Source organism: Furipterus horrens, unplaced genomic scaffold (assembly GCF_987537825.1).
Source record: "Furipterus horrens unplaced genomic scaffold, mFurHor1.1.pri manual_scaffold_6, whole genome shotgun sequence".
Taxonomy (NCBI): domain Eukaryota; kingdom Metazoa; phylum Chordata; class Mammalia; order Chiroptera; family Furipteridae; genus Furipterus; species Furipterus horrens.
This window is the reverse complement of record NW_028327176.1, coordinates 141381921-141408196: the sequence shown is the minus strand read 5'-3', so window position 1 is coordinate 141408196 and position 26276 is coordinate 141381921. Positions and strand designations below refer to the sequence as shown.

At 37.3% G+C, this 26276-nt stretch overlaps 1 protein-coding gene across 1 annotated transcript in view; it reads left to right on the top strand.

The window, feature by feature from the left end:
- The first annotated feature begins 233 nt into the window (after positions 1-233).
- Positions 234-26276, top strand: part of FBXL4 (F-box and leucine rich repeat protein 4) — a 71782-nt gene continuing 45739 nt past the window's right edge. The window contains exons 1-4 of the mRNA XM_090279692.1: positions 234-357; positions 14040-14205; positions 14796-15379; positions 24191-24533. Coding sequence (XP_090135818.1) covers positions 14868-15379; positions 24191-24533 — 855 coding nt within the window. The 5' untranslated portion in view covers positions 234-357; positions 14040-14205; positions 14796-14867. The remainder of the gene's footprint in view (positions 358-14039; positions 14206-14795; positions 15380-24190; positions 24534-26276) is intronic.

The following is a 26276-nucleotide window of genomic DNA, read 5'->3' as shown; positions in this document are numbered from 1 at the left end:
AACCCGTAGCAACCCTACAGACAGCAGGGTGGTACCAGAGAGAAATTACTCCCGCTGAGGGCTGGCAACCACGGTCCGCCGGGAGTAACCGGACTGTTTAAAGGATACACCCGGAACTGGGAACCGTCCTACTGGCGGTCCCGAAGCCACCAAGGGCTCTACCCGGACAGCGCCCCTCCTCCCTTCGGTCCCGCCCTCCTCGCGGCCACCGCGTCTTCCTTCCGGGTCGCGCTGGGCCGGGCTCGGCGCGGTCGCGCAGGAGCGCGGGAGTTTGGGAGCGGCCATCGCGCTTTGGCCTCACCGCGCCGCCTGGTCGCTGGTGAAGCCCACGGCGCGCGCTGTCCTGGTCCCTCCAGGGTACGGTCCTTTCTTTACTTCTCCTTCATGCAGGTCTCCCGTCTTCCTCCCTCGGCGCTGGCTCTGCGCTGGGGCTGGGCCTGGCCGGGGCGGAGCTTTGGGAGCCTGGGCGCGCTGCAGAGGTCCCCGCGCGCCTCCCCTCCCCCACCGCCCACTCGGCGCCTGCGGGGCTTGTTGGGGACCCTGAGAACAGCATCCGCCCTCGGGCGCTTCTTTTCTGAACTCTAGTCGGCCGGCAGGGTGTGAGGCGTAGCCTTGGCTTGCGAGCGGTGCAGGGTGTTTACACCGCGCCGTCTGCGGGCCCTGGTGACTCCGCAGCTTCTCTGTGGCCCTGCTGCCACGCGTCGGCCACCTGCACGTCTGTATCTGTTGCTCCTGTGTGTGCTTCCTTGATACTCCAGTGGCGTCCCGTGATTTGTGCCTGACCAGGCCTGTGACTTCATTCAGGACTGCCACGAAGCACCCGGCAGCAGCCTCATTTCTGTGTTTAGGGCCTCCTTAGAGTGCTCTGGGATGATGAACATCCACTTGTACAACGTGTTAAGCAAGGGGATTGGTTTTGCATTTCCTTGATGGTTCCCCAAGTACTCATAGCAGGAGTATTGGGATGCATTCACTAATTGAAATACACAAATAATTAGAAAGGCAAGACCATATAAACCTGTGGTCAGGTAGTTGCGTTGGCTTTAAGTCCTGAAGGACTCACAAACACCAGGAGCTGGATCTTGCTGGTTTTGGTCTGTTCCCAGGACACAAGCTGCCTTTACTGCTTTCTGGTGTGCACTCGGTTTTTTAAGTTCAGAGGTTAGGCATATTTTGCCCTTAAAGCTCGCTTCATGCTTCTGTTGGCCGAATTACATGTTGTACCTGTTGGTTGAGTAGAGGGAGAGTTTCCTGATATATCAAATGCTCCTCTAGTGATGAAGTTTTTTGGGGAAAAGGTCAGTACTTACATTTCCAGTGGGAAGGTGTATCACCCCATAGTAGGCACTCTTTTAAATAGTTCATTGAATTGGACTTTCTTTCCACACCTCTTTCTTGGGTACCAACTTAAAAAAAAATTTTTAATGGCTGTGCCAAATATTTGTTTCTCATATCCCTGTGTTTTCATGCTCTTTCTTTTTGTTACGGACTTGAAAATCAGCTCAATGTGAAATGGTTACTTTATTTTCACTAATGCCATGATCCGGTAATGAGATTATAGTCCTCTGTATAATGGCATCTTAAAATGTTGCTAACTGCTTATCTTTTACTTTGAAATATGGTCATTTAACAAAACTTTCCCCTTTTTTTACTGTGTTAGTCTCATTGCCCATCCTCTTAAATAATCCGTTTTAACTTCATGGTTCTAACTCTGGTATCTTCTTAGACTATTTGTCACATGAATTGTGTATGTCTACCTCTGTTTTCTTCTAGTATTTTTCAGTCTTCATATTCTTCATGTTTAAATCCTTAACCTACCTCCACAATACTTAAGGGTGAGAAAGGAAGTAAGGCTCTACTGTTTTTTTCCCCAAAAATTGTTGGCCAATGACCCCATCGTTATATGTTGAATTCAGTTTTTCCCAGCTGATAACAAATACTGTATCTTAGGCCCTGATTCTCATTAATCTTTGGCACTTCTGAATTTTTGTTCAGTGATCCCTGGCTTCCTTTGCTGATACCGTGCTGCTCTTATTATTCTAGGTTTATAATGTATTTTAATGTCTAAGGATTCTAACAATGCCTGGCATGTTGTAAACATCACTACCTATTTTTGTAATGAACACACTTAGTTGGGTAAGTTGATTTCCTTTTTTAGCCCTCCCTTCTTTTGAAATTTCTTGCCTTTTCTTGAAATAACTTTTTTAGCTTGTTTTTTTCTCAAGGTCAGTTGAATCATTTACTGTTGTTAAATTCTTCCTCTTGCTAACTCACAGCTCTCCATGTAGAGTTGCTCCTCAGAGTTGTACATGGAGAAGCAGCTCAAATCAAATTCTGCATGTATTTTGATTTGCTCTGTGTATTTTAAGTATGGTGTTTCTCCCCTTATCTGCTCTGACTTAGGACGTTGTATACCTGGTTTCAGCAGCCCTAAGGGATAAATGCCTGTAAAGTGACACCTAGAACAACCTCATGTCTATTTGTATTTTACCATTCCAACTGAACATCTTAAATATAATGAATTTTCAAGCGTTGCTATAATAGATACTTAGAAACTTCATGAGATCATAAATGTATACATTCTTTTTCTTAAGTCAAATAATATGTACAGATATAGCCAAAAGAGAAAGTAAATATGTTGTGTGCCCACCCTAGAGATTATCACTGTTTAATCACTTGTCTTCTTTCCTTTTAGACATTAGAAATAAATGTGTGTAAGTTTACAGTTGTTTCATAAGTGGCAGTGTACTATATATAACTTCCAGTTAGTAATAATTGACAACAATCTATATCAGTGCATATAACAATATCTTTTTAAACTCTTTTTGGTATTTTATTGTAGGGATAACCCCCAAATAGTAATATATAACCAATCCCCTATTGATAATAAGCCAATTTCAGATTTACTTCTATCACAAACAAAATTACAGGGACAGGGATCATTTGTGTGTGTTTGCATGTTTGTTTATTCCTTTAGTGTAAGTGTTTAAACATGGAATTATGGAATTGCTGGGTCAAAGGATCACTATGTTTTAAATTTTGATTGATTGTTCCATATTGCTCTCCAAAAGATTGTTGTAAGAGCAGATTTATACAATTTATGACAGTGCTTCTGTTGCCATATCATTGCCAAGAATTGTCAAGGCTGAGATTTTACCTTACTTGGAAGCTGGCAGAAGACATGAGATTCCTTGGTCAGAGACAAAGCACAGCAATAAAAGTAGCCAGAGGATCATCATTTTCTTGTACTGCTTCCTTGAACCCTAATTTACAGTGGGTGATGTGATGAGGGCCAGATGATTCAGGACATGGCAGTAAATTGCATTACAGGAGAAGAACTCTGAGCTTAGGGAACCTGAATCTTTCATAATAGGCTGCAAGTAAACCAGCCCAACTTTTGTCATAGATAGAGACAATATGTATATAATGCCCTCTCCTTCAGAGGGAGACCTTTCTTTATCAAGGATGTTTGCTACAGAGACACCCTTGAAAAGATAGTTTGGAACAAAGGCTCTCAGCACCTCTGCTTTTAAGACATGCAGAAATGTGAGAGACCTGTGAAGAATTGTCTCAAAACCATTGCTGCAAAGATGATACAATAACTTTTTATATTTTTGTTATTTTATGGATGAAAAATACTATTTTATAACTGCTTTAATTGTGTATTTCTTTGCTTATTGATAGTGTTGAATATATGTGTAAATTAGCCATTTGTATTCTTTTGTTACCTGTTTATATTTTTTGCTTGGTTTTCTGTTGAAGTGTTACTCTTTTTTATTGACTTTAATAGCTCTTTACATGTAGTGGCTATTATTTTGATATGTCATTTGCTAGTATTTTTTATAGTTTACTTCTGGGAGCTTTTCCTGTATAGAAATCTTTAATATGCATGTTGTCAGTTATACTGTTCTCTTCCTTTATGGCCTCTGAATTTCCACCCCAAGGTTATTAAAATACTCTTTGTATATATTCTCTTATTGGATAGTTTGTATTATATATTTAGATTTTTTAGAAATGGTTGCTATGATAATATTCTAAATGTACTTTTCTAAATGTCTGGGCATTTTTCTAAAATATTTTTGATCAGCTGTCCTTTCCCTAATGTTTTTATTTGCCACATTCATTATAATGTACTATAACCTTATTTGTTGTTTTCTCAAAACTGACAAATCAGTAAGCAAAATATGTTTGTCTGCCACAGGGACTATTAATTTGTTTGAATTCATCCTTCTAGATTACTATATGTAGTTGCTTGTTCTTAGTGGATTTTAATCTTTCAAAATATGAAATACCTTTTTTGCCATTTAATGACTTTTGCCGTGGAATCTACATTGTCTGATATTACTATTACCATCTCTGTCAATTTTGTGTATACCAGATAGATCTTTATTGCCTATATGTTCATTTTCAGTCTTTCTACATCATTTTGCTGTACTTACCTCTCTTATACATCAAACATCATACAGCTCAACTTCCATTCTCTTTTCAGTCTTCACTCCTCCCAATTTGAAAGTTTGTCTGTATTTTGTTGTTGTTTGTTTTCTATGCGAATAAGAGTTTTAGTGAGTTTTTTTCCTTTGGAATTTCTAAAGTATTACATGATCTTCTAGTATTTTCTTGAATTTTTGTTAGCTTCACTCGTCTTAAATTTATTTTCTATAGATATTAGGTTTCTTGCTTCTGTGTTCTAGGTCACTTTTTTAAATTTTAATTTTCAATTTAGTTGGCTATCATATCTTTAATTTCTAAGAAATTAAAAAAGTTTTAATTAGCTTGTTCTTATTCATGGATCTGATACCTTGTGAACTCACAGTAAAGATAAGTTATTATTTTAAAACTAGTCTCACATTAACTTTTATTAGAGACCATTTTTTGTGTGTGTTTTTTTTTTAAATTAATTAATTTTTTATAACAATAAAAAATAACAATCCCTCCCTCTCAGACTTAAGATCCTTTATAATCTTATAAAGGACAATGGGCAAAGGTCTTGTACTCCTCTAGCTGCTTCAAGCCGGACATGGTCATCATCCTACCTACCCTTGGGTCCAGAAATCCCTAATAAGAGTGGGGGTGTGGAGGGGAGGGTGGCCTTCCCACATGGGGAAGGATCGTGCAGACTCCAGGTCAGTTGGCTGTCCCCGGACAACGGTGTACTTGGTTTAACAGGCTGGCATTCTTGTTGTATTCTGGGGGCAACAAATTTAGCCACAGAGTTAAAAGGCATCATTCAATCCATAACCACTAGATGACAAAAGGCAGGGATTAATTTTTTAATGTCCCACATTAGGGAAAAAAAAGGCTTCTTTGGAGGAAGGTGTGCCAGGCACATCACACCTGTCCAAAACCCTTTTGCCCACGATACTTAGTTTGGGCTGAGGGGAATATTTTAGGTTTCCCCCCTCTCAGACCTCTGGGCGCTTTCTGTCCAAGCCTTTAGAACAGAAGAGAGAAACCAGTTTTAAAGTGAAGCCCACAGACCACCCCATGCTTGACCAACCCAGCCACTTAGTTCAGCCAAACCATTGAGAGAGACCATTTGTTTTAATTGCCCAACTTGTTTCCCCCGTCTCTAAGATGGCTAATTCCATACACACACGCACACACATATGTATACCAATGCAGATTTATATTGGCTGACTTGGTCCTGGTTGAGAATCTTTCTGAAGTCATGAAAATCATTGTTTACTTTTCCACACAGGTAGTTCCCTAAGGCCAGGTGAGGGGTTGAGGCTCTGTGATCAGGCTTTGCCTTGGGCATAATGAATGGGCAGGACATGGCAACTAGTACATGTCTTTCAGAGTTGCTGGTCAAGAACAGACTAGTAAGTGAAGCCCATAAACAAGCCAATACCAGAGTAGCAAATCTCCAACCTAACTTGTTTTGGTCCAAAACAAAGATGGAAAAGAAAAGCATACAGAACTGTTCCATGACCCTAAGAATTCCATTGTGTGGCTCCTTTTTTAGTTGTTGTAGTCAACTGAGCTTTCCCCTGATTTCCTGGCAACCACTGATCTGTTTGCCTTCCCTAGAAGCTTTGTCTTTTCTAGTGTCTTATACATGAAATTGAACAGAGAAGCCTTTGGGTCTGGCTTCTTTCACTTAGGAAATACACTTTAAGATTCATCTATACTGTTACCTGACTCAGTGTCCATTCCTTATTACTGAGTAGTGTTTAATTGTGTGGCTGTTGCACAGTTTATTCATTTGCCTGTTGCAGTACATCGTGGATGTTCTCAGGCTATGATGGATAAATATGCTATACTGTAAACATTTATGTACAGACTTTACTTTGAATGTAGGTTTTTAATACACTTGGGTAAATACCTAGGAGTGGCCTTTATCATTTTGCATTTCCACTGAAAGTGCTTGCGGCATCCAATTTGATATCATCTTAAAATTTTATTAATCTGTAATTAATTGTTCTCAGATGTCAGTTATTAAATACTCCGAGGTTTCCCCTCTTGAAACTATACTTGATATTACCTACTCAAGTAAAATGTTTGCTAGGACATACAAAAATATGCCATAAAGGAAAAAAAGGTAAATTTGACATCATAAAGATTGAAAATTTTTCTCTTTAAAAGATATTATCAAATAGATGAAAGGCACATACTGGAAGTAAATAGTTGTGAACCATATATCAGATAAAGATAAAGATTCTATTTAAAATGTATAAAGAACTTTTACAAGTCAATAATAAGAAAAAACTGATTTTAAAATGTGCAAAATAAATATTTCACTAAAGAAGCTACAAATGGTAAATGAAAAGATGCTCTTATATCATTACTAGTCAATTGATAACTGCAAATTACAACCACAGGCTACCAACACCCTCCCATGGGAATGGCTAATGACTGAAAATATTAACTATTGGTGAAGTTGTGGAGCAACTAGAAAGAACTCTCCTGTGAAATGCTACAGCCATTTTGGAAACAGTGCGGCACTAATAACAACTGAAATATCTATTAACAAGTGAATGGATATGACCATATAATGGATCTGATTCAGCAATAAAAAGGAACAAATGGCTAATACACATAACAGAGATAAATCTTAAAGATAACTGAGCAAAATAAACTAGACACAAAAGAATACTAATATTTCACTAATATCTAACTCTAGAATAAAGGACAATCTGATGTATAGTGACAGGAAGGAGATCAGTTTTGACTAGGCGCAGAGAGTGGATGGGTGACTGGGCGGGGATGCTGGGGAAACTTCTGGACTGATAGAAATATTCTGTGTCTTGGTTCTGGTGGTGATTACATTAGTATATACCTCTGTCAAAACTCTGAACTGCACACTTAAAATGGGGTACATTTTTTGGGACATAAATTATACCCCAAAGTTAATTTAACAATATTACACACTATTTTAGTTAATTATTCTTTTAGTTTGGCTAGCAGTGACTTAGCTATGATCTTGTGCTTGGACTTTTGTTAGGAAAGCTAACTAAATTCAGTATATTTTTATTATGTAAAATGCTCTTTATTTTAATGTACAAAAATGTATAGCTAGTTTTAGGCTAAAGTAAATTCATATTTATGATAAAATTTTAATAGTTATTTTTCTGTCTTCAGTGAATCCATTAAAATTATCTTCAACTGCGTATCTCTAATTTTTATTATTCTAGGTTTTAGTTTAATATAAATTGTGTAGCTGCTGAAGGTTTAGGGTTATTCTAATTACATAGTTCTTACCATTTGGATGGTTTATTTGTACCCATCATTAAACAGTGAAGAAAAAGGTAAATATATAGAAAATATAGCATAGTGACATTTGTATCAAAGATATTTTATATTATCACAACTGTGTAATTAGAAACATGCCCTTCCTTGTCACTTTGTGATATAGTACCTTGGACAGAAAGAGGGTTTCCAGATGCACTGTATCAGAAAAACCACAATTCACTTATCCTACGCTTCTGCTTTGTTTAAAAAAACAATTTGACTCAACTCTTTTTTCTTGCTATTAAACATTATTGACATCCCTTCCAGCTCTGGAAATGCCTCTGCAGTATTTAATAAATTTAAATATGCTTGTTAAAGAAAGTCTAGGAAAGAAAGAGTAGAGAGAAAACATTGCAGAACTAACCATTATCAGTTTCTAGTTTAAATTAATTCTAAACCTTATCTCTTGTTTCTGACAAGTCCATTTCTAGTTGGACTTTTTAGCACTTCTTCATAAGTCCTCACCATTTGTTTATTAACTCAGCAGAAGTTTTGAAGTGCCCCCTGTGTTTCAATACTTTTTGTGTACTTCTGGAAGAGAGAGAGGTATTGTTTGCCTCTTTGGTTTTCAAGCTGTTTCCTTGGCCTTTACAGTTTTTTGTTTGTTTTTTCCCCCCTGCCTTCTCCTGTTGCTTTATTTACCTGGATTTCCAGGAAGCTTTAAAATTGGATAGGAGGCTGTATTCTCCCTGTTCATATACCTAGTTCAGTTAAGAACTCTACCTATTTATTCTATATTGGGGGCACATAGAGTCATTATATTCCATCCTAGAAGTCTCCTTACTGATGTTGTTACATTTTTTCAACATAGTACAGCAATTTTCAACAGGTGTGCAGCAAGAATTTTTAAAACATGCAATGCCTTATTATTTAGTCAGGGGCATTGACCTCTTTTTCCTTAGATTGTCAAAAGAATGACCACAGCCAGTGCTACAATAGTTCTTCTGTGAGAATGAATCAGAATTTTATCACTTTTTGTCAGGTTGGCAAAAAATATACTTTTGTGTGTGCTGCAGAATTTTAGTAATTAGTTTATGCGTGCCTTGAGATCAGAAAGTTTGAAAGTTACTGATACAGTATATTGGAATGTAAATAATTATGATGAAGGAAAAGGATGCTTTTGCTAATAAAAATATCAACCTGTCTTTTTACCTTTGCTTTTACATTACTGCCTTTCTTGTGCTCTTTTCTCTTGTTCTATGGATGAATTTTTTTTTCATCCATAATTTTTCTAGTTCCCCATAATCACCCTATGATCTTAACACAGTTTTGGAGTGTTAAAAAATTATTGTATTTGAGAAAATAATTTTCTTTTACCTCCCCAATCATCTCTTTTATGAATCTTTCTTTAATTTCACTCAGAGTTTCTTTGTGGCCAAAGTCAAGTCTTTTACATATTCAGGGGCTGCTTTTATACTAAGAGAAGTTACTACATTTTAAACCTGTTTGAACAGTAAAATTTCAATATGTATATGATTCCTTATTGGATGGCTTCAAAGAAGGTCCTACATTTGATTCTCACCTATTGTTTCATTTTTTACTAACCATTTCCCCCTCTTTTCCTCTATATCAAGATATGGAACTTTTCTTGTTCCATTTTTTTGTTCTACATGTGCCTTATCTTGAAGAGTCACTGGTTTCATTTCTGTGCTCATTTTAATTATCTTCGGCCATCTACTCTGCCAGTTTTCAAAAAACAACAAATGTTTGTTGAGCGTATATTGGCATGTACTAGGTCCTGAGGGTGTAGTTATAATTAAGACACATTCTCTGAACTTGGAGAATTCATTGTCTGTTAAAGTAGAAAATTATCTCAACATGTAGGAAATGGCACATAACATGTAAGAGCAAAGCAAAAGTAGGTGGTGGGTAAGGTCTAAACCTGACCTGAAAGGATGGGTGAGAGGATGCCATGCTGAGGGATGCACAGGCATGCTGGAGGTACCCAGCCTCGGCAGGAAAGCACAGGTGCAGTTCTGGTGGGTGTACAGCAGGTGTGCTGGGAGAGGACTGGTGCCAAGGTTGGTGGAATGTTTCAGTGTATCATTTTATCAGAAAGACAGCCTTCCTTTAATGGTGCCTCTATACATTTGAGAGTGAGGAAGAAGACCCAGAAGGAGACTGAGAAGCAGTTGAGAGGTAGGAGATATAATTGCATGTGGTGCCATAGCAACTCAGAGTGGGCAGGCTGGGAAGGAGGGTTCCTTATGAGCATCAGCTCTGCACCAAATTCAGCTATAATTCCACTCTTCAGTCTCTCCCATGTCTTGATTTCTGGACTCAGCCAGCAGAATCCTTTCCTCAAAATAGTGTCTCTTGATCAGTCTCAGCAGAATACAGGAATAACATATAAGGTTTGGCCACATTATGCACTCTGTTACCTTTTGGTATTGTCTGCAGTGCTGCCTAAACGCTCTTTTTTTTCCCTCTCACTTCATTGACATGTTTCTGTGGGGTATTTTGAAGGTAAGTATTGTGTTATGACTGCCTTCAGATATGACACTGCCTCATTGCCTGTCCTTTTCTGTACCTTTTCACTTTAAGTTGAGAATTCTCTTTTAAGTTTTAAACTTGTTTTCCAGGTTCCTTCATTACACTATGAACTTAACTTGTGTGTCGCTGGCTCAAGTTCATTCCCGTTGCCTCCTTTTGTTTATTTCATGAAAAGTCCTTTCCTTCCTTTTCCTCTGCTGAATCACCAAGCCATGTTCTCTGCAGTTCCTGCCATCCTGCTTCTCTCTGCCTCATCGACTCCCTATCTCACTTCAAATCTCAGTAGTAAACATATGTTCTCCTTTGTCTGTATCTCTTAATTTCTCTTTTCCATCATTACTGCTTTCTCTGTAATTGTATTATTTTAACTTTGTTAAGCGTTTGATAATATGAAAAATGTAGTTGAAAATAAAGTTGTATTATAATAAAATCATGTCCTATAAAGCAAGTTGTTTCCCAAGGAGTATGGAAGTCTCATGATACAAGTTAAAATGCCTGTTGTTTTACTTCCTTGATTATGCCAAAGTTCATTGTGTTGGTGAGAATTTTTCGCCTCATAATCATTGCAGATAAGTGATTGGATTAAACAACTAATAAAGGTCACCCTATTCCTAATTATGATATTTTGATGAATATGATATTTTTACATGTTACAAGAGTCTTTAAAGGAGTGTTTTAAATGAACTGGAAAGGAACATAATTCCCCAAAGGTATATTTTTATAATCACCCTTTTGGAAAACTGTAGTGTACCAGACTAATATTTATTTGCACCAGGTGGGAAAAATAATTTTGTTTTTGAATCCCATTCTTATAGAATAGTTATTGTATCTTTTGCATTGGTTTATTGTCCATTAGGATATTCATTGGTTGGTTATCGCAGATCACCACCACACCGTGGCAGAAGTTCAAACAGTACATGGGCAGTTTGGCTTCTGCATTGGTCATTGCTGAGCCTGTGCCTCTATGCCCTTTCTCAGCTTCCTTTCCCAAGGAAAAGTAGAGTGTGCTGTCCTTTCTTCTCCATTGTTCTTCCCCACCCCCCACCTCCAAACACTAGTTAACTAGAAGGGACTTGAGAATCACTGAAGGATGTTAATAACAATGGGTTTACACATTTTCTTTTTAAATTTCTTTGCCTTGTTTATTTTCAGAAGGAGACTTGTAATTTTATTAGACTTTTCAGAATAGTGTTGCTGTAAAAGAATATTTGCTTTTTAAAATTTTTTGTCATTTCTGGCTTTATCACAAAAAAATTAAAGATTATTCATAGTTGGAGAAAATAAAGTATCCATTTACATTTCTCTTGTACACTGAAGATATTTGAACATATAATACATATATTTGTAGTTTATAATCCCTCAGTGCAAAATTTTATTTAACACAACCTAAAAATGATATTACCTATATGACACTCTTGTTGCTTTTGATATTATCCCATAATCTACAGTAGTAAAACCCAGCTGGGAAACAGTTATAAAGTTTGTAGTTTGTATGTCAAATAGAATTTGGCTTTCACAATTTGTCTCAGTGTTTTGGCCAAGACTGTGAACGTCCACATGAATATGATATCTAATTTTGCAGGTTTTTTTGGCTTTATAAAACTTTTACTTCTTATAAATGCAGTTTTATAAAGAGAGTGAAAGGAACTTGGTTGAAGCAATTTAGAGACTATAGAGTGAGAAGTGATATCCAAAGATTATACAGTCAAATTAACCCACCTTGGCAGATGCCATTCTGTCCTCCTCTTGAAGATTTCCAGGAATAAAACATCCAGTCTTCCAAATTAGCTGATTAGTCAATTGAATTGGATACTTATATGCTGTTGTTTATTTCTGAAATTTCAATTTTATAGTTTAAATTTTCATTCTTTTAAGAAAGAGAGAGACTAAGTAACTTCTTTGACAAATTACCCTTCTTAATTTACCTGGGGGCCTGTATATATGGTGAAAGAAAGAGCTATATCATTTGAAATTTTGGTGTGAGGGGTTTGAGATTTGAGCAGTTATAAAAATATTTTTTTCTTGACAGATTTATACTTGTGGTAGATGAAATGTTTGCATAAGCAAGTGATACTAGCTAATTACTTTTTCCCACATTTATAATATGACCTACACTTCAGCACTTGGTGTAATATGTCCTGAGATGAATCTGACCCGTTGATTCATGATACATCAGCAGTAGAAATATGTGCTGTGGAAACTCCTTAGTTATTTTTATAAAAGCTTTGTTTTCAAGGAAAAGTCTTGATCAGATGGTTCCTATTATTTCTTGTTCTTAGGTTACAAGTTCTTGCATTTAGTGAATCTGCCTACTGACTGTCTCTCACTGTGGTTCATTTTCTCTTGTGGTCTGTAAGTTTTTGTTGTGATGCATCTTTAGAAAGGGTTTAATCTCTGTCCTGTGTTGTGGAAGCATCCCTGCAAAGAGGTTTTCAATCTGCCCCTAATGGATCCTAACATTTTACGGTTCAGGACTACTACTTTTTAAACTTTTTGACTTGGAGATGGATTCTGAACTATGAAGGTGTGTGAATTTAAGCTCACACTCTGTCGTATGGTATATGCCTAAAAGGGTTCTGATTTTACTCTGTGACTTTCCCCCATTGCCTGAGTTGATGTCCTGTCTCCTTGGGCTTCCTGGCCAGTGAGATGTTTTCATATGCTTGGTTTCATGGATATGGTGATCTTTCCTGAGTTTTGGCTTTATAAAGGTACTTCCCGCTGTGATCTGTGGCTTGCAATAGCATTTCTGCCTGGGTATTAGAAATTCTATTAGGCCCTGTAACTGGTTCCATGAGCCACATTAGCTTTAGCTCCTGCTCTCTGCTCTTTGACTCCCTCTTTGTTTCTCTCAACTCTGGATCCCCCCCGCCCACTTGTTTCAAGTTCATCTGTTAATTTACTGTTTTACTTGTTACATCTTGTCAAGCATTTCAGTGTGTTTGGGTCTAGCTGGGATTTATTCAGAGACAGAAAGGATGCTGTTAGGTAATTTTAAATTATTTTAGACTTACATACATTTTTTTCTTTGCGTATCACCTTTTTCTTCAACATGTCAAATATTTTGTGTTTACTGTGTGCTGAGTACTTTGAGAAATGAAGATCTTTGGCTACATTCACTTTTAAAGAAACTTAGTCCTAATTAGAGCCTTGTGGAGTTAGGGTATATGTCTGATACAAAGGCAGTACCAGCAGGTACCAGAGAATAAGAAAGACTACTTATGTTTTATAAATTATAATTTTTATAATCTTAGTGCTAACATTTTGAATGGCTAGAACATTGCTCTAGTAAAGAAATGTTGATATATTCCTCTTTTACTTAGAAGTTAAGCTTGAGACTTTACAGGTACAAAAATAAGTATGTTTAATTTCCTTGTTTGTGTAGACAAGAGGTTACCTACTCTGTGTGGACAACGGTCAGACCTGGGTTGTAAACTGGTGACGCTGGCCAGGAAGAATGACAACCACCCAGAGAGCTCGGGCCTCTTCTAACTGGTGTCCTCTTGATTGTTAAAAGTTGCAAACTAGTCCAAATTTTAAAAACGCTGTTTGGTGCCAATAAAATATCTGTTGGTGTAGTTTGACTCATAAGCTCTGGGTTTACAACCTCTATCTAGAAAGGGTTCAATATTATATTTTTATACATCCATTCATAAAATTAATAAAATGTATTAGTTATTCATAATAGTCCACAAGTTCAGAGAAGTGTGGCCAGTTCAGTTTGAAAGTTCTGTGTCTGTCTATGCTAAATCTTCTGGGATGGTTGACTTCCTAAGTTGAGAATTAAAATATTTTCTAAAATTCTTATCTTACAGGTAAAAGAACGTCACATATGTACCTGAAATCAGCATGCAATTTTCAGGCCACATCGATGAGTGCCAATTTTTGCATATCCTGTGACCTTTCTGTCTGGGAGTGAGTGATTTCTAAAAGTAGCTGGCAACCCACCAGATGCCAGCCAGCCATGGACTGCCCTAACAAGTAATGCTAAGAGTTATAAATTAAACTGTCTCTGGTGATCTGTGATGTGTAAGGTAGTTAATTTAGTTCGTCTGAATTAACTGTCAGCTCCATAAAACTATTCCCATAATGTGAAATCCCATAATGTGTACTTAGCATGTTTGGACATAATGAATAATTAACAATAGGGAATCATTGGTTAAAAAGTGAAATTATAAAATGCCTAACAGTCTTGGATTTACAGCAGTATTTTAGTTGCTCACCATATATTTTAAATAATTTTAATTTTAAAAGTTCAAGGACTTAACTATTTCTTGAAGGGTAGTTATAATTTTGTGTAAAATAGTTTTTTGGGGGGTCATACATATTCCATTGCTTTATAATACTAGTTTTGCCTCTGATATAGCATAAAATTGTATACATTTTCAATATTTAGATTTCTTAAAAATATATTATGGAAATTATACCAAAGATTCACATTTATAGTAAATCTTGTTTTTGTTTCATTCTGGAAAATTACATTGGGCAAAAAGCCTGTTTATTATCTTATTTTCATGCGTTTTTCTGCTTATTTAAATTATTTTACTTTATCAAGTCATTCAGTTTTTTAGAACATCCTTCAAAGAGTTCATGCATCTTACAGAGGACACCTGACCTTTTGAAGCTTCATAATTCACATCTAGATGTCACCAGTCTTCCCTATGTTAACAGTTCTGACCATGTTTTATTATCTATGCCTTCGGCGCCGAGCCAGGACAGCCACAAGAGGAGAAATGATGAACAGCCATAGAACTATAGAATCAAACAGCCGGACTTCCCCTCTGAATGCAGAGGTGGTCCAGTATGCCAAAGAAGTAGTGGATTTTAGTTCCCATTATGGAAGTGAGAATAGTATGTCCTATACCATGTGGAATTTGGCAGGCGTACCTAATGTATTCCCGAGTTCTGGTGACTTCACACAGACAGCTGTGTTTCGAACTTATGGAACATGGTGGGATCAGTGTCCTAGTGCTTCTTTGCCATTCAAGAGGACACCGCCTAATTTTCAGAGCCAAGACTATGTGGAACTTACTTTTGAACAACAGGTGTATCCTACAGCTGTTCATGTTCTGGAAACCTATCATCCTGGAGCGGTCATTAGAATTTTAGCTTGTTCTGCAAATCCCTATTCCCCAAGTCCACTAGCTGAAGTAAGGTAAGACTCATTTTTTAATGATCATGTTATATGCCTGAAAGGTTTTGCTTATTTTAATATTACAAGTTTGTTTTTTTTTTTGTTATTGTTGTGTTTTGTTTTGTTTTTAATATTAGAAGCATTCTCTTAATTTAAACCAACTTGACTTTTAAAATTTTTCTTAGTTTCTCTGATAGGGGAAATAAAGGTCACACATATGAAGATTTAACACATTCTTCTTATCTGTAGCACCTCACACCATAATATTCATAGGTTGTGAAATTTGTGTGTCCCAGAATTTTCTGTAATCAAAAAGAATGATTTGAACTAATTGGGACATGGGGAAATCTGAGAAGTTAGGAGGAAATATGGTTTCTGACATTTTCAAACAGGCATCATGTTATTGCATTTAAATACTTTTAGGAGGTCCTTAGGAGATTAGCTTTAACGTTAGGTGAATGTTTTTATAACAAACATTCATTTAAAAATAAATGTACTCCAAGTATTCATGCATTTTCCCTAAAAGTCTATTTATTTACATCATTAATTTGCATAGCAGGTCCTCCTGCTCTCTCACACTCTCTCAATTTCTCTTGTTTTTGTAGTTCAGTCTGCATATTTTTAAAAATATAGTTATTTGACTAGTATATTCACATTTCAATAATCTAAAACGTGTGTTATACAGTCTTGCATGAACCCTGTTCTCCATGTGCCTAGGACCCACCTCTCTCCCCCTAAAAAACAAAAACAAAAACAAAACAAAAAAAAACCACTTTAATCTGCTTCCTTTGTATTTTTCTGGAGTTTATTTATACAAATACAAGCAAATACAAATATATTATTTTCTTTATACACAAATATAAGCACACTATTCACACCTTATTTGTTTCATTTAGTAGTATATATTGGATCTTTTAAGTGCAAAGAGTGCTTACTCATTCTTTTCTACATGTGCAAATAATGCAGTGTATATGGACCCTAACTTACTACCCATTCCCCTACTGATGAGTACTTAGTTGTTTCCATACTTTTGTTGTTACAAAGATTAAAACAGAAATCTTGTCTTGAGTCACTTCACATGTGTAATAAATTCTCAAGATTGCTGGGCCAAGGGTCTATGCATTTGTAATTTCAAAATAGTGTCAACTCTCCCTCCAAAGAGCCTCTACCTATTTATATTTCTAATAGCAATGCAGGTACACACATGTTTTGCCAAAGCTCCACCTATAGAATGTTTTAATACATTTTAATATTTTTTGTCAATTTGGTAACTAAAAAATGTTCTCATGCTAATTTTAAGTTAAAATTATTATCTCTGAGGTTGAGTATCTACATGTTTAAGAGCCATTGATATTTCCTTCTCTTTCAGCTATCCGATCATATTATTTGCCCATCTTCTATTACTTGTTTTAATCTTTATATCACTATTAATTTATTCATTAAATATTTGTGTGTGTACCATGTGCTTAGCATTGTTCTGGGTATTGGGGATATAATGGTGAACAATGAACAAAACAGACAAAAACCCCTTCCCTTATGAGTTTATTCTATCCTCAGAGCAGTTTGTTCACACCTGTTAAATTGTAGGACCCCAACTGCCAGTGGAGGAGTAGTGGGGAAGGGGTCAGCTGCCACCTGACATACTGCTTCGTTGAAATTCCAGTTTCCTCAACTCTTAAGGAACACCTCCCAGCCTACCAGGAAACAAATACAGAGCTTAACTCAAGCTGGAGATGGCTGGTATACTCTTTATTTGTTCTTTTCAGAACTACCTTGATAATTCATTTTGAACAGTATTATTAATGAATCAAATTAATTTAAACATGGAAAACCAGCATCTTTTAATGTACAGATTTTTTTTTTCTGAGAGAAAGAAAGTACTTTGGGCAATATCTTCCCTTTCTTATATGAAAATTGATTTATTGGACTCTGTCATTCTTCTTTCCTACAAAGTTATCTACTTCTTTAACTACTGAACAAATTTGAGGATGAAATCTATGAAACATGTAACGTCTTTCCTCTAATTGAAAACTTAGTGTGTGGATAACTGATTTTGAGCATAGGTTATGCTCTTAGGCTCCTAGCTAAGAGCTCTACTGCATGATTGTGACTAAAATGACAACTTTATTTATAATGATCTCTGATTTTTAACTTTAGTCTACAGAAAATACCATTGTATTTCAGGAGAGAAAGAATCTAACCATCATTTATTATTGCAGAATAAAAAAGGACCTTTTTAAATTTTACTGATTATGAAATCAATAGATGTTTCCTTGTTTTAAAAAGCTTGTTAGGAAATACCAAAAAAGAAAATATACAGGAAAAAACCTTCACAATTCTTCTTTCTGTCCAGACTCAGTAACTGTTAACATTTTGGTGAGTTTCTTTGGACAGTCAGAAACATTGATTGTTCTGCCAGTTCATGCTGGGAACAAAACAGAATCAGACAAACATGGCTGGTGTCCTTTGAGTTTATAGGCCAGCCTGGAAGAGGACCGTGAGATTATAGGGAACGTGTGTTGGTGGAGGGAAGAAGCTAATTTATGGGCTCAGAGAAGTTTTCCCTGAGGAAGTGACTGTGAGACCTGAGGGTTGAGGGAGGCTTTAGCTTGGGTAGGAAAGGTAGAGAACAGCACATGCAAGATGAAATCATGAGCTGAGATCTTGGTCTTTGAAGAGGTGGGAGTCCAAGAGTGTAGAAAACAAACTGTTTAAGGGCTATTAGCATGGGAGTACTATTGTTAAGATCTAGAGTAGTGGTTTCCAGACTTTGAGATTTCATAGAACTCTTGGATCCAGTTTTCCATAAGCAGACCTTGAGAAGGCTGTTCCTATGCAAATGATTTGTTACAGAAATGCTCTTGGATAGACCTGTATGAGACTGGGAGAAGTGCTTTAGGGAAGGGAAGAAGTCAGGCAAGGATGCAATTTTATGTGTGCAGTCCCGGTCTGCCTGGAGGCAAAGTTGCTAGAGAGATGGCCTCTTACACTTCTGCATCTGTCTGTCTTGGCTATGGGCTATGGGAATGGGAATCTTTCAGGCACATGCCACACTCTGGATGAAGAGGTAGCTATCTGAATAAGGCTGCAGGTGGAAGCCCTTAGTGAAGCAAGCAGATCTGAAAGATGGGCCCAAAGAACCATCCAGTAGCTCTAAATGGTAGGAAAAGTCAGCTACAATAAATTAGTGAACATAATAGTAATGATAATAAAAATTAGGGAACTGATACAGGGTTGTCAAATTATTTACTTTGCTCAATAAATACATTAAAAAGGCAAACAAATGAAATACCAACATCGTTTATTATCACTGTCATCTCATATTAAAACCTCAGTTTATACTGAGAAATTAGCATGATCCAAATCTCAAATTAAGAATGATTGGCAATTTCACATGTGTATATGTGCATATGTATATTTTTTTATTTTCTTATTTTTTACATGTAGCCATAGAAACCTTCATCACACACTGTTGTTTGGGAAGTACTGGACTATACTGCCCATTATTAATTGAGCACACTTTTCTTTTTTGTTGTTGTTGTTTATTAATATGCTTTATTGATTATACTGTTACAGTTGTCCCAATTTTTCTTCCCTTTGTTCCCCTCCACCCAGTGACGCCCCCTCCCTCCAGTTGTCCCCCCCCTTAGTCCATGCCCATTGGTTGTGCATATAGTTCTTCTCAACATCTTCCTGTCTACTCCTCTCCCTCCTACTATGCTTCTTAATTCCTGTACTATCTCCCTCCCTTACCCCCTTACCCCTCCCCGCTGACCACCCCCTATAATGTTCCCCATACCTATAATTCTTTTTCCACTCTCGTTGCCTACTTAGTTTGCCTTGGTTTTGATTCCCTAGCTTCTGTTGTTGGTTGTTGTGATACAATTTCACTTTAATGTTCATAGTTTTGATCCCTTTTCTCCTAAACAAGTCCCTTTAACATTTCATATAACAGTGGTTCGGATCTGATGAACTCGTTCAGTTTTACTTTGTCCTGGAAGCACTTTCTCTGCCCTTCTATTCTGAATGACAGCTTCGCTGGATAGAGTAATCATGGTTGTAGGTTTTTGCTTTTCATTCCTTTGAATATTTCTTGCCAGTCCCTTCTTGCCTGCAGAGTTTCCTTTGAGAAATCAGCTGAGAGTCTTATTGGGACCCCTTTGTATGTAATTCTCTTCTCTCTTACTGCTTTTAAGATTCCCTCTTTATCCTTAATTTTTGACATTTTGATGATAATGTGTCTTGGTGTGGTTCTCCCTGGGTCCAGTTTTTTTGGAACTCTCAGTGCTTCCTGGACCTGTAAGTCTGTTTCCTTCCCCAAGTTAGGGAAGTTCTGCTTCATTATTTTTTCACATAATTTTTCAATTTCTAGATCTTCTTCTTCACCTTCTGGCAACCCTATGATTCAAATGTTGGCCCGCTTATAGCTGTTCCATAGGTTTCTGAGCCTCTCCTAATTTTTCTCACTTTTCCTTTCCTCTTTCTGCACTGGTTGACTGTTCCTTCCCTATGTTCCAATTTGTTGATTTGATCCCTGGTTTTCTTTCCCTCACCACTAGTTTCATATGTGTTTTTGTTCATTTCAGTCGGACTAGCCTTCATTCCTTCCCCGTCGTGTTTAAGATCTGTTGTTAGATCTGTAAGCATTCGTATAACCAAAGCTCTGAACTGTGTGCCTCAGAGAGTTTTCCTATCTCCTGAGCCATTAGATTTGATATTTTCTGGCTGGTCAACTGGGTCACCAGGATCTCTATCATGATCTGTGCCATGCTGACAGTTTTGTGTTTACCTTTGCTTCCTGGGCGGGGCTGTCACACCTCCTACACTATAGGGGGCATAACCCTACGCACTCATCACTACTGGGTGACCCTTCTCACCACACTGAGACGCTTTGTGTGGGGGCGGGGGTCCAAGATAGATTCCTGCCATTCACTCTTCACTGAGAGACCGGGAGCCTCCTCCTCCATCCTCATGCCCTCTGGCCTTCAAAGTCTGAGACAATGGGGGTCTGCCTTTCCCAGCGTTGGAATCGCATACTGACGCGTCTGGTCTGCAGCTGGGGGTGCTTCCCATGTGCTTCTCACCTCCCCTTAAATGCAGGTGTCTGTGCTAACTGCTGTCCTGCTGCTGTCACCGCCAGCACAGCTTGACCTCTCCGCCCCAGCTTCGCCCCTCCTACCTGTCCAGATAAGCACCACTTATTTATAACGTCATACGTTGGACTTCCATGTAGCTTTATTTTCTGGAACTTCTGGTTATTTCTGGTTTTGTGGTAGTTGTAGTCCTTCTTAGTTGTGGAGGGAGATGGAGCATGTCAGTTTAGGCCTCCATCTTGGCCGGAAGTTTGAGCACACGGTTTTATGCCCACCTTAGGAGTTAGCAAATGAGAGTTGTGTATTGGGGTAGCTCAGGAATTTATTTGCAGAAAATGGACTTGTCATCCAGAACATTCAGAATTTAAAGGGACCTTTCACCATTTCTTTGTTCAAGGAGGGAAGTAGAAAAGTGATAGATAGTTCTATAAGATCTCAAAGCCTTCTGATTTCTTGCCTAGTGCTCTATCAAGGGAAAATTTTAAAAAGGTCGTATAGGGTGTCCTGGTCCTAAGGATAAGATCTGAATGGGTAGTTGAGTAAGAGCCAGAAAATAGGCTAGCATAGAGTTACACATTGGAAGAGAGATACAGAGGAGGAGGAAAATGACAAATTGAGGTCATATTAAAGAAATGGGAGTAAAGTTACTTGGGGCTAAAATTTAGTGGTATGGATCTCTTCTGTTTATTTATTTATTTATTTTTGAGTGTCGAAAGCATTTTAACCACATAATATTGAAGTTAAGAAAGTAAGGAGAAAAGAAAGTGGCTGTTGTGGAGAGAATTTGTTGCCAAAATGAGTTGCCTGATTAAGCAACAATTTTACAAATTGGTCACAGTCTGGTCCCCTTGACTTTGTGGGCCAGCAAGCATGATTTAGCCATTTAAGTCACAATTGACCAGACCCTTTGCTGGTTGATTTTTGTTAAAGCAGATTCCAGTTTGCTAGTTCCAATTAGAGATGGGCTGGGAGGTAGGGAAGTGAGTAGGTACACCCATCAGAATACTTTTCCTTTATTCTTGTTGCTTTCCTGTTCTCTCCCTTCACTTTCACGTGATGAAATAGAATAGTGTCGGTAAGAGAACTTTCTTCGTGCTGCCTACTAGATATGCTTACTGACCAGGAGAAATTTTGGTTATAGGGAAGCTTTTTGCATTTATGTGCCTGGCTTCCAGCCTGAATGGTTTAGAAAACTTGCTTTCTTGGGTTTCCATTGATAACATCTCTCTCCCTCTCTCACCTTCCTGTTGCTTTCAGTGAGCCCTAGATTTTCTCAGTGGGGCAACAGCAGGTTAGCAGTTGCACAGAGTGGCTTCTGCCTTTGTTTCCAACCACTAGACACATAGTAGGCATTTAGTGCAACCAACACAAGGAGAAATAAGTGTGCTGGTGGAGGGAGTCCTGTTGGTTATCATCCCAGAATTAAGTGCTCCAAATGTAGACCGAAGGAGAGCCTGAAAGGAATTTCAAGCTGAATTTTACATGTACGATACTGTAGAATTAAAATACTTACATAGAACATTAGAGTATGGCAGATTTGTCCAATAGATAAATACATTGTGTGAACTTAAATAGTACATAAATGTACAGACAACAAAGGCCATGACTTAAATCAGTTTAATCACATCAACACTGCCATTGGACTGGCATTCCAAGTTTTCTTTTCTACTTGTCACAGGAAGAGGAAGATGCCCAGTCTGCTTTCCTTTCCTCTTTAAACCTGCCACAACCTGCTCTGTTCCTTAGAATTTGTCCCCTGCCTCCCAGGATTGGTTTTAGAGTGGGACCAATCTCTATTCCTACTTTCATGTTGTCTCCAAATACAAATACTTATAGGCTCTTAAGTTTTATTCCTAATTTTCAGTACAGAATCAATGAAGCTAGTAAATGGGGGGGTGGGGGTGATTACAAGTTCTAGAAACTGCAAAAGTTCCTACTGTTGTGATTAGTGATATGTTTACTAAAATCCCCATTGGGCTTCTGCCTTAGGCGTTTATTCATAAAGATGGAAATTACCATACTTCCCTCTTCCATTCTCCCAAGATTGGTGCTCTATGCCCTTCATGCTCCCATCTTAGCCTAGAGACCATCAGGATGCCTGTATGTTGATGTCTTCTGTAGTTTGGGCTCAGATTTCTCCCCTGAATTTTACGTTCTTTTGTCTGTTTCAGTTTCCTAAACGCTTGCCATGAATCAGTTTTTACTTATATCTCAATAGATCTAAGTAACTGAACTGGTAATATATTGAAGGGGAAAATACTCATATGATTATTTGAAGTGTTATTAGTAATCAGTTAATTATAAATTAGGTCATACAGAGAAATGGCTCACTATGAAATTAGAGATTTTTTTAAAAATAATTATTTCAGTGATCATTTTTATATACTATTGGCAAAGTAGTTTGTTGTATATACTGAAAGACTTAAAAATATTCTTAGTCTTTGACCATAAAATCTTTGTTAAAAAATTCTGCTACCCTGGCTGCTGTGGCTCAGTGGATTGAGCATCGATTGGCCTGTGAACCAAGTGTCGCTGGTTCAATTCCCAGTCAGGGCACATGACTAGGTTGCACGCCAGATCCCCAGTTGGGGGCGTGTGAGAGGCAACCGCACATTGATGTTTCTCTCCCTCTTTTTCTCCTTTTCCCCTCTCTCTAAAAACAGATAAATAAAGTAACCTTGTTAAAAAATAAAAAATTTAAAAATTTAAAAAAAAAGTTCTGCTACCTAAAGTAAATTAGAAGTAGAGGAATGGTGTTTATTGGAGTATTTTGTTCTGTTTTTCTGATTTTCTCTGATACATTAAGAAACAGTATTAGAGAAATGGTTACTTATGACATATGTGAAAATCTTATATACATTTAATGATGTTATGTTATGAGAAATCTTTAAATAAATTTGGAAAATTGTTTTATCAGAAGACATGAAGATCTGGAATATGAAGTTGGGCCTTGAAAAAATAGGATAACCTGTAGGTTGGGTATTTCAATTGGGGGAGACGACATGAGCAAAGACACAAAGGTGGAAATAAGTTTATTTTCTAGAAAGTAATGTTTAATATGGCTGCAAAGGAAGAGTTCATTTTGGAGGAATAGGAGAAAATGTTATTCACCTGTTACGTGTTAGATATTTGTTAGGTATTGAGGTTACAAGAATGAATAAAAGATTACAGTAATGGAAATTTAGAAGAAGGGCATATATAAGAGACAATTTCATGAAAATTTTGAAAACAATGAGTAGATTAAAAAATCAAAGGTAATGAATTTTGATTTTGTATGACATTAGTAACGAAAAGCTGGAAAAGGAGACCTTTGTTAGGCAAGATGATAAGTTTAGTTTTCTGTTGGTTAAAGAAATGCACACAGGAGAGCTTTATCCTGTGTGCTTTATTCTTAGTTTGGGTTTTCTTTCTATCTGTTTTTAAAATAAATGAGTGTTGTCCTTCATATACCTCTAACTACCTATTCCAGTTTCTAATGTGAAATCTGCCAAAAATACTTTCTTGGGAGTTGTAAAAGTAATTTAAGTCGTAAAAATATTTAAGTATTGTAATAAGGTCTGTGGCATTTAGTTCTGAAGTTTTTTTTCATGGCCTGGAAACAGTACTTGTGTTTGGTTCTCCTCACCTTATTTAATGCCTTTGTTTCGCACTGTAACGTATTGGGCATGGGACCATAGCCTTAAGGTAACAGTAAATCTCATTCTAAACTGTATTATAGGGAAGTTTCTTTCTTTAGCAGATGGGAGATTCTTTGGTCAGAGAGACCTACGAAGGTGAATGCTTCCCAGGCTCGCCAGTTTAAACCTTGTATTAAGCAGATAAATTTTCCCACAAATCTTATACGGCTGGAAGTAAATAGTTCTCTTCTGGATTATTACACTGAATTAGATGCAGTTGTGTTGCATGGTACGAAGGACAAGCCAGTGCTTTCTCTCAAGACTTCACTTGTTGACATGAATGATCTAGAAGAAGATGACTATGAAGAAAAGGATGGTTGTGGAATGGACAATCTTAACAAAAAGCTTAGCACTGCCCTTAGGGCAGGGCCAAATAATGGATATTTTGACAAACTACCTTGTGAGGTAAGCCAAATATATTCAGTAGCAATATTGGATACAACACTAATTTTTTTAAAGTTTAGGTATTAATATTTGTTTTGCTAGATATCAAAGAAATAGAAGCATTGGTAAGGAGTACCTAACCTGATGTATTATGTATTTTGATTTTGGAAAAACTAGACAAAGTTATGTTGAGTAATATCAATGCCTTGGTTTTGGATTGACTTTAATAATTTTTGACAAACAATGTGTTTTTGTATCACTGATTAACAATAACTGAAATGTATAAACCAATAATAAATTATAGTCTAGTTCATAATTATACAATGTAAATATGGGCAATATGTGCTTAACTTTATGCTAGTTAAGTTAAAGATGCTTTGCTATTAAAAATAAGATTAATAAGATTGCAAGAGGAATGCTTATTCTATTTAATAGTCCACAGTTTCTCCAAGTGTCATTTATTTTGCTATACCAACTCTATTCTTCTAACTAGCTCTAATTTTTGGTCTAGGCAAGCACAGAGCGTCTTTACCTAAAGTCTTGTTTTCAGTGTGTTTTTATAGGGGTGTTGCTGCAGTATATTTAGCATCCTTGGCTCCCAGGCATCAAATGCCAGCTGCGTACCTTCTAGGGGTGGGGGTGGGGCCTGGCATTTCTGTCCCCTACTGAGAACTGCTGTGTGTGGTTAAAAATAATATAATCAGAAATTTTAAAGAAAAATTTACAACCTCAAATTTTAATCATTTCAGACTATATTCCTTCCAAATTTGTGGGTACATATTTGAGTTTTCACTATAATAACACAAGTAGCTTAACTTGCATGGAACAATAAGATAGCCTCTCAAATGCCTACCAGTAACTATAATGCCAGTACAACATTTTACAGTTAAAATGGTATGGTACATCCTGTGAAGTAGCTGAAGTTGCCACATAAAGATGAATTAAAGGATCCAGGATAATTCAGTCAATAAACCATGGGACCAGGATCCATCCCAGGTTTTCTAGGTCAAGTTTTATGTTATGGAAAGGAAGCTTCTCAGATCAGAGAAGACCCTCTGGCCCTTAGAGGGAGAAGGAAGGAGGGAGGAAATATGAAGGAAGAGTTGAGCTGGGGAAAGAAAGAAGCATGGGATAGTGACAGTGTTCCCCAGGACCCCTAGGAGAGAGCAGTTCATCTGGAGGAAACTAAATCACTTCCTTGAATCTTACCCATTTCCTAAAACTGAAAAATAGAAATTTAAATTCAGCAAATCTATTTTAAACAGTTTACTGAATTTTATCCAGACCTCACAAAATGCTTGACACATAGCAATTAAATGAGTAACTGAGAGGAAGTTCAGGGAGAGGGAAGAGAGTGTACAAAGGTAAGGAGTGAAGCTGTGTGACCTGTTTGGGAATTGCAGCATTTCAGTATGGCTGGGACAGGATTTGATAGCAGAAGCTCCAAGAGATGAAATTGGATACATGTTCTGGGCTGTCTCCATGCAGAACTCCACAGGACTCTTATTTGCGTAGAAGACGGTGATTGGGACATCTTAGCCATGGCAGTGCACAGCCTACTTTGCTGTATCATAGAGGGCTCTGTGGGTTTTACCAAGAGGTTTGCATTTTATCCCTTCAGGCAGTGGTCCTCAGGGTGTTGTGTTTCTGCAGCACGCAGCAAAGTCAGCTGGGAGAGTCATACATACTTCAGATATTATAAATAATTCACATTAGGTAAAAAAAATTAGAGCAGATCCTGGATTATACCTGTAATAATTTTAC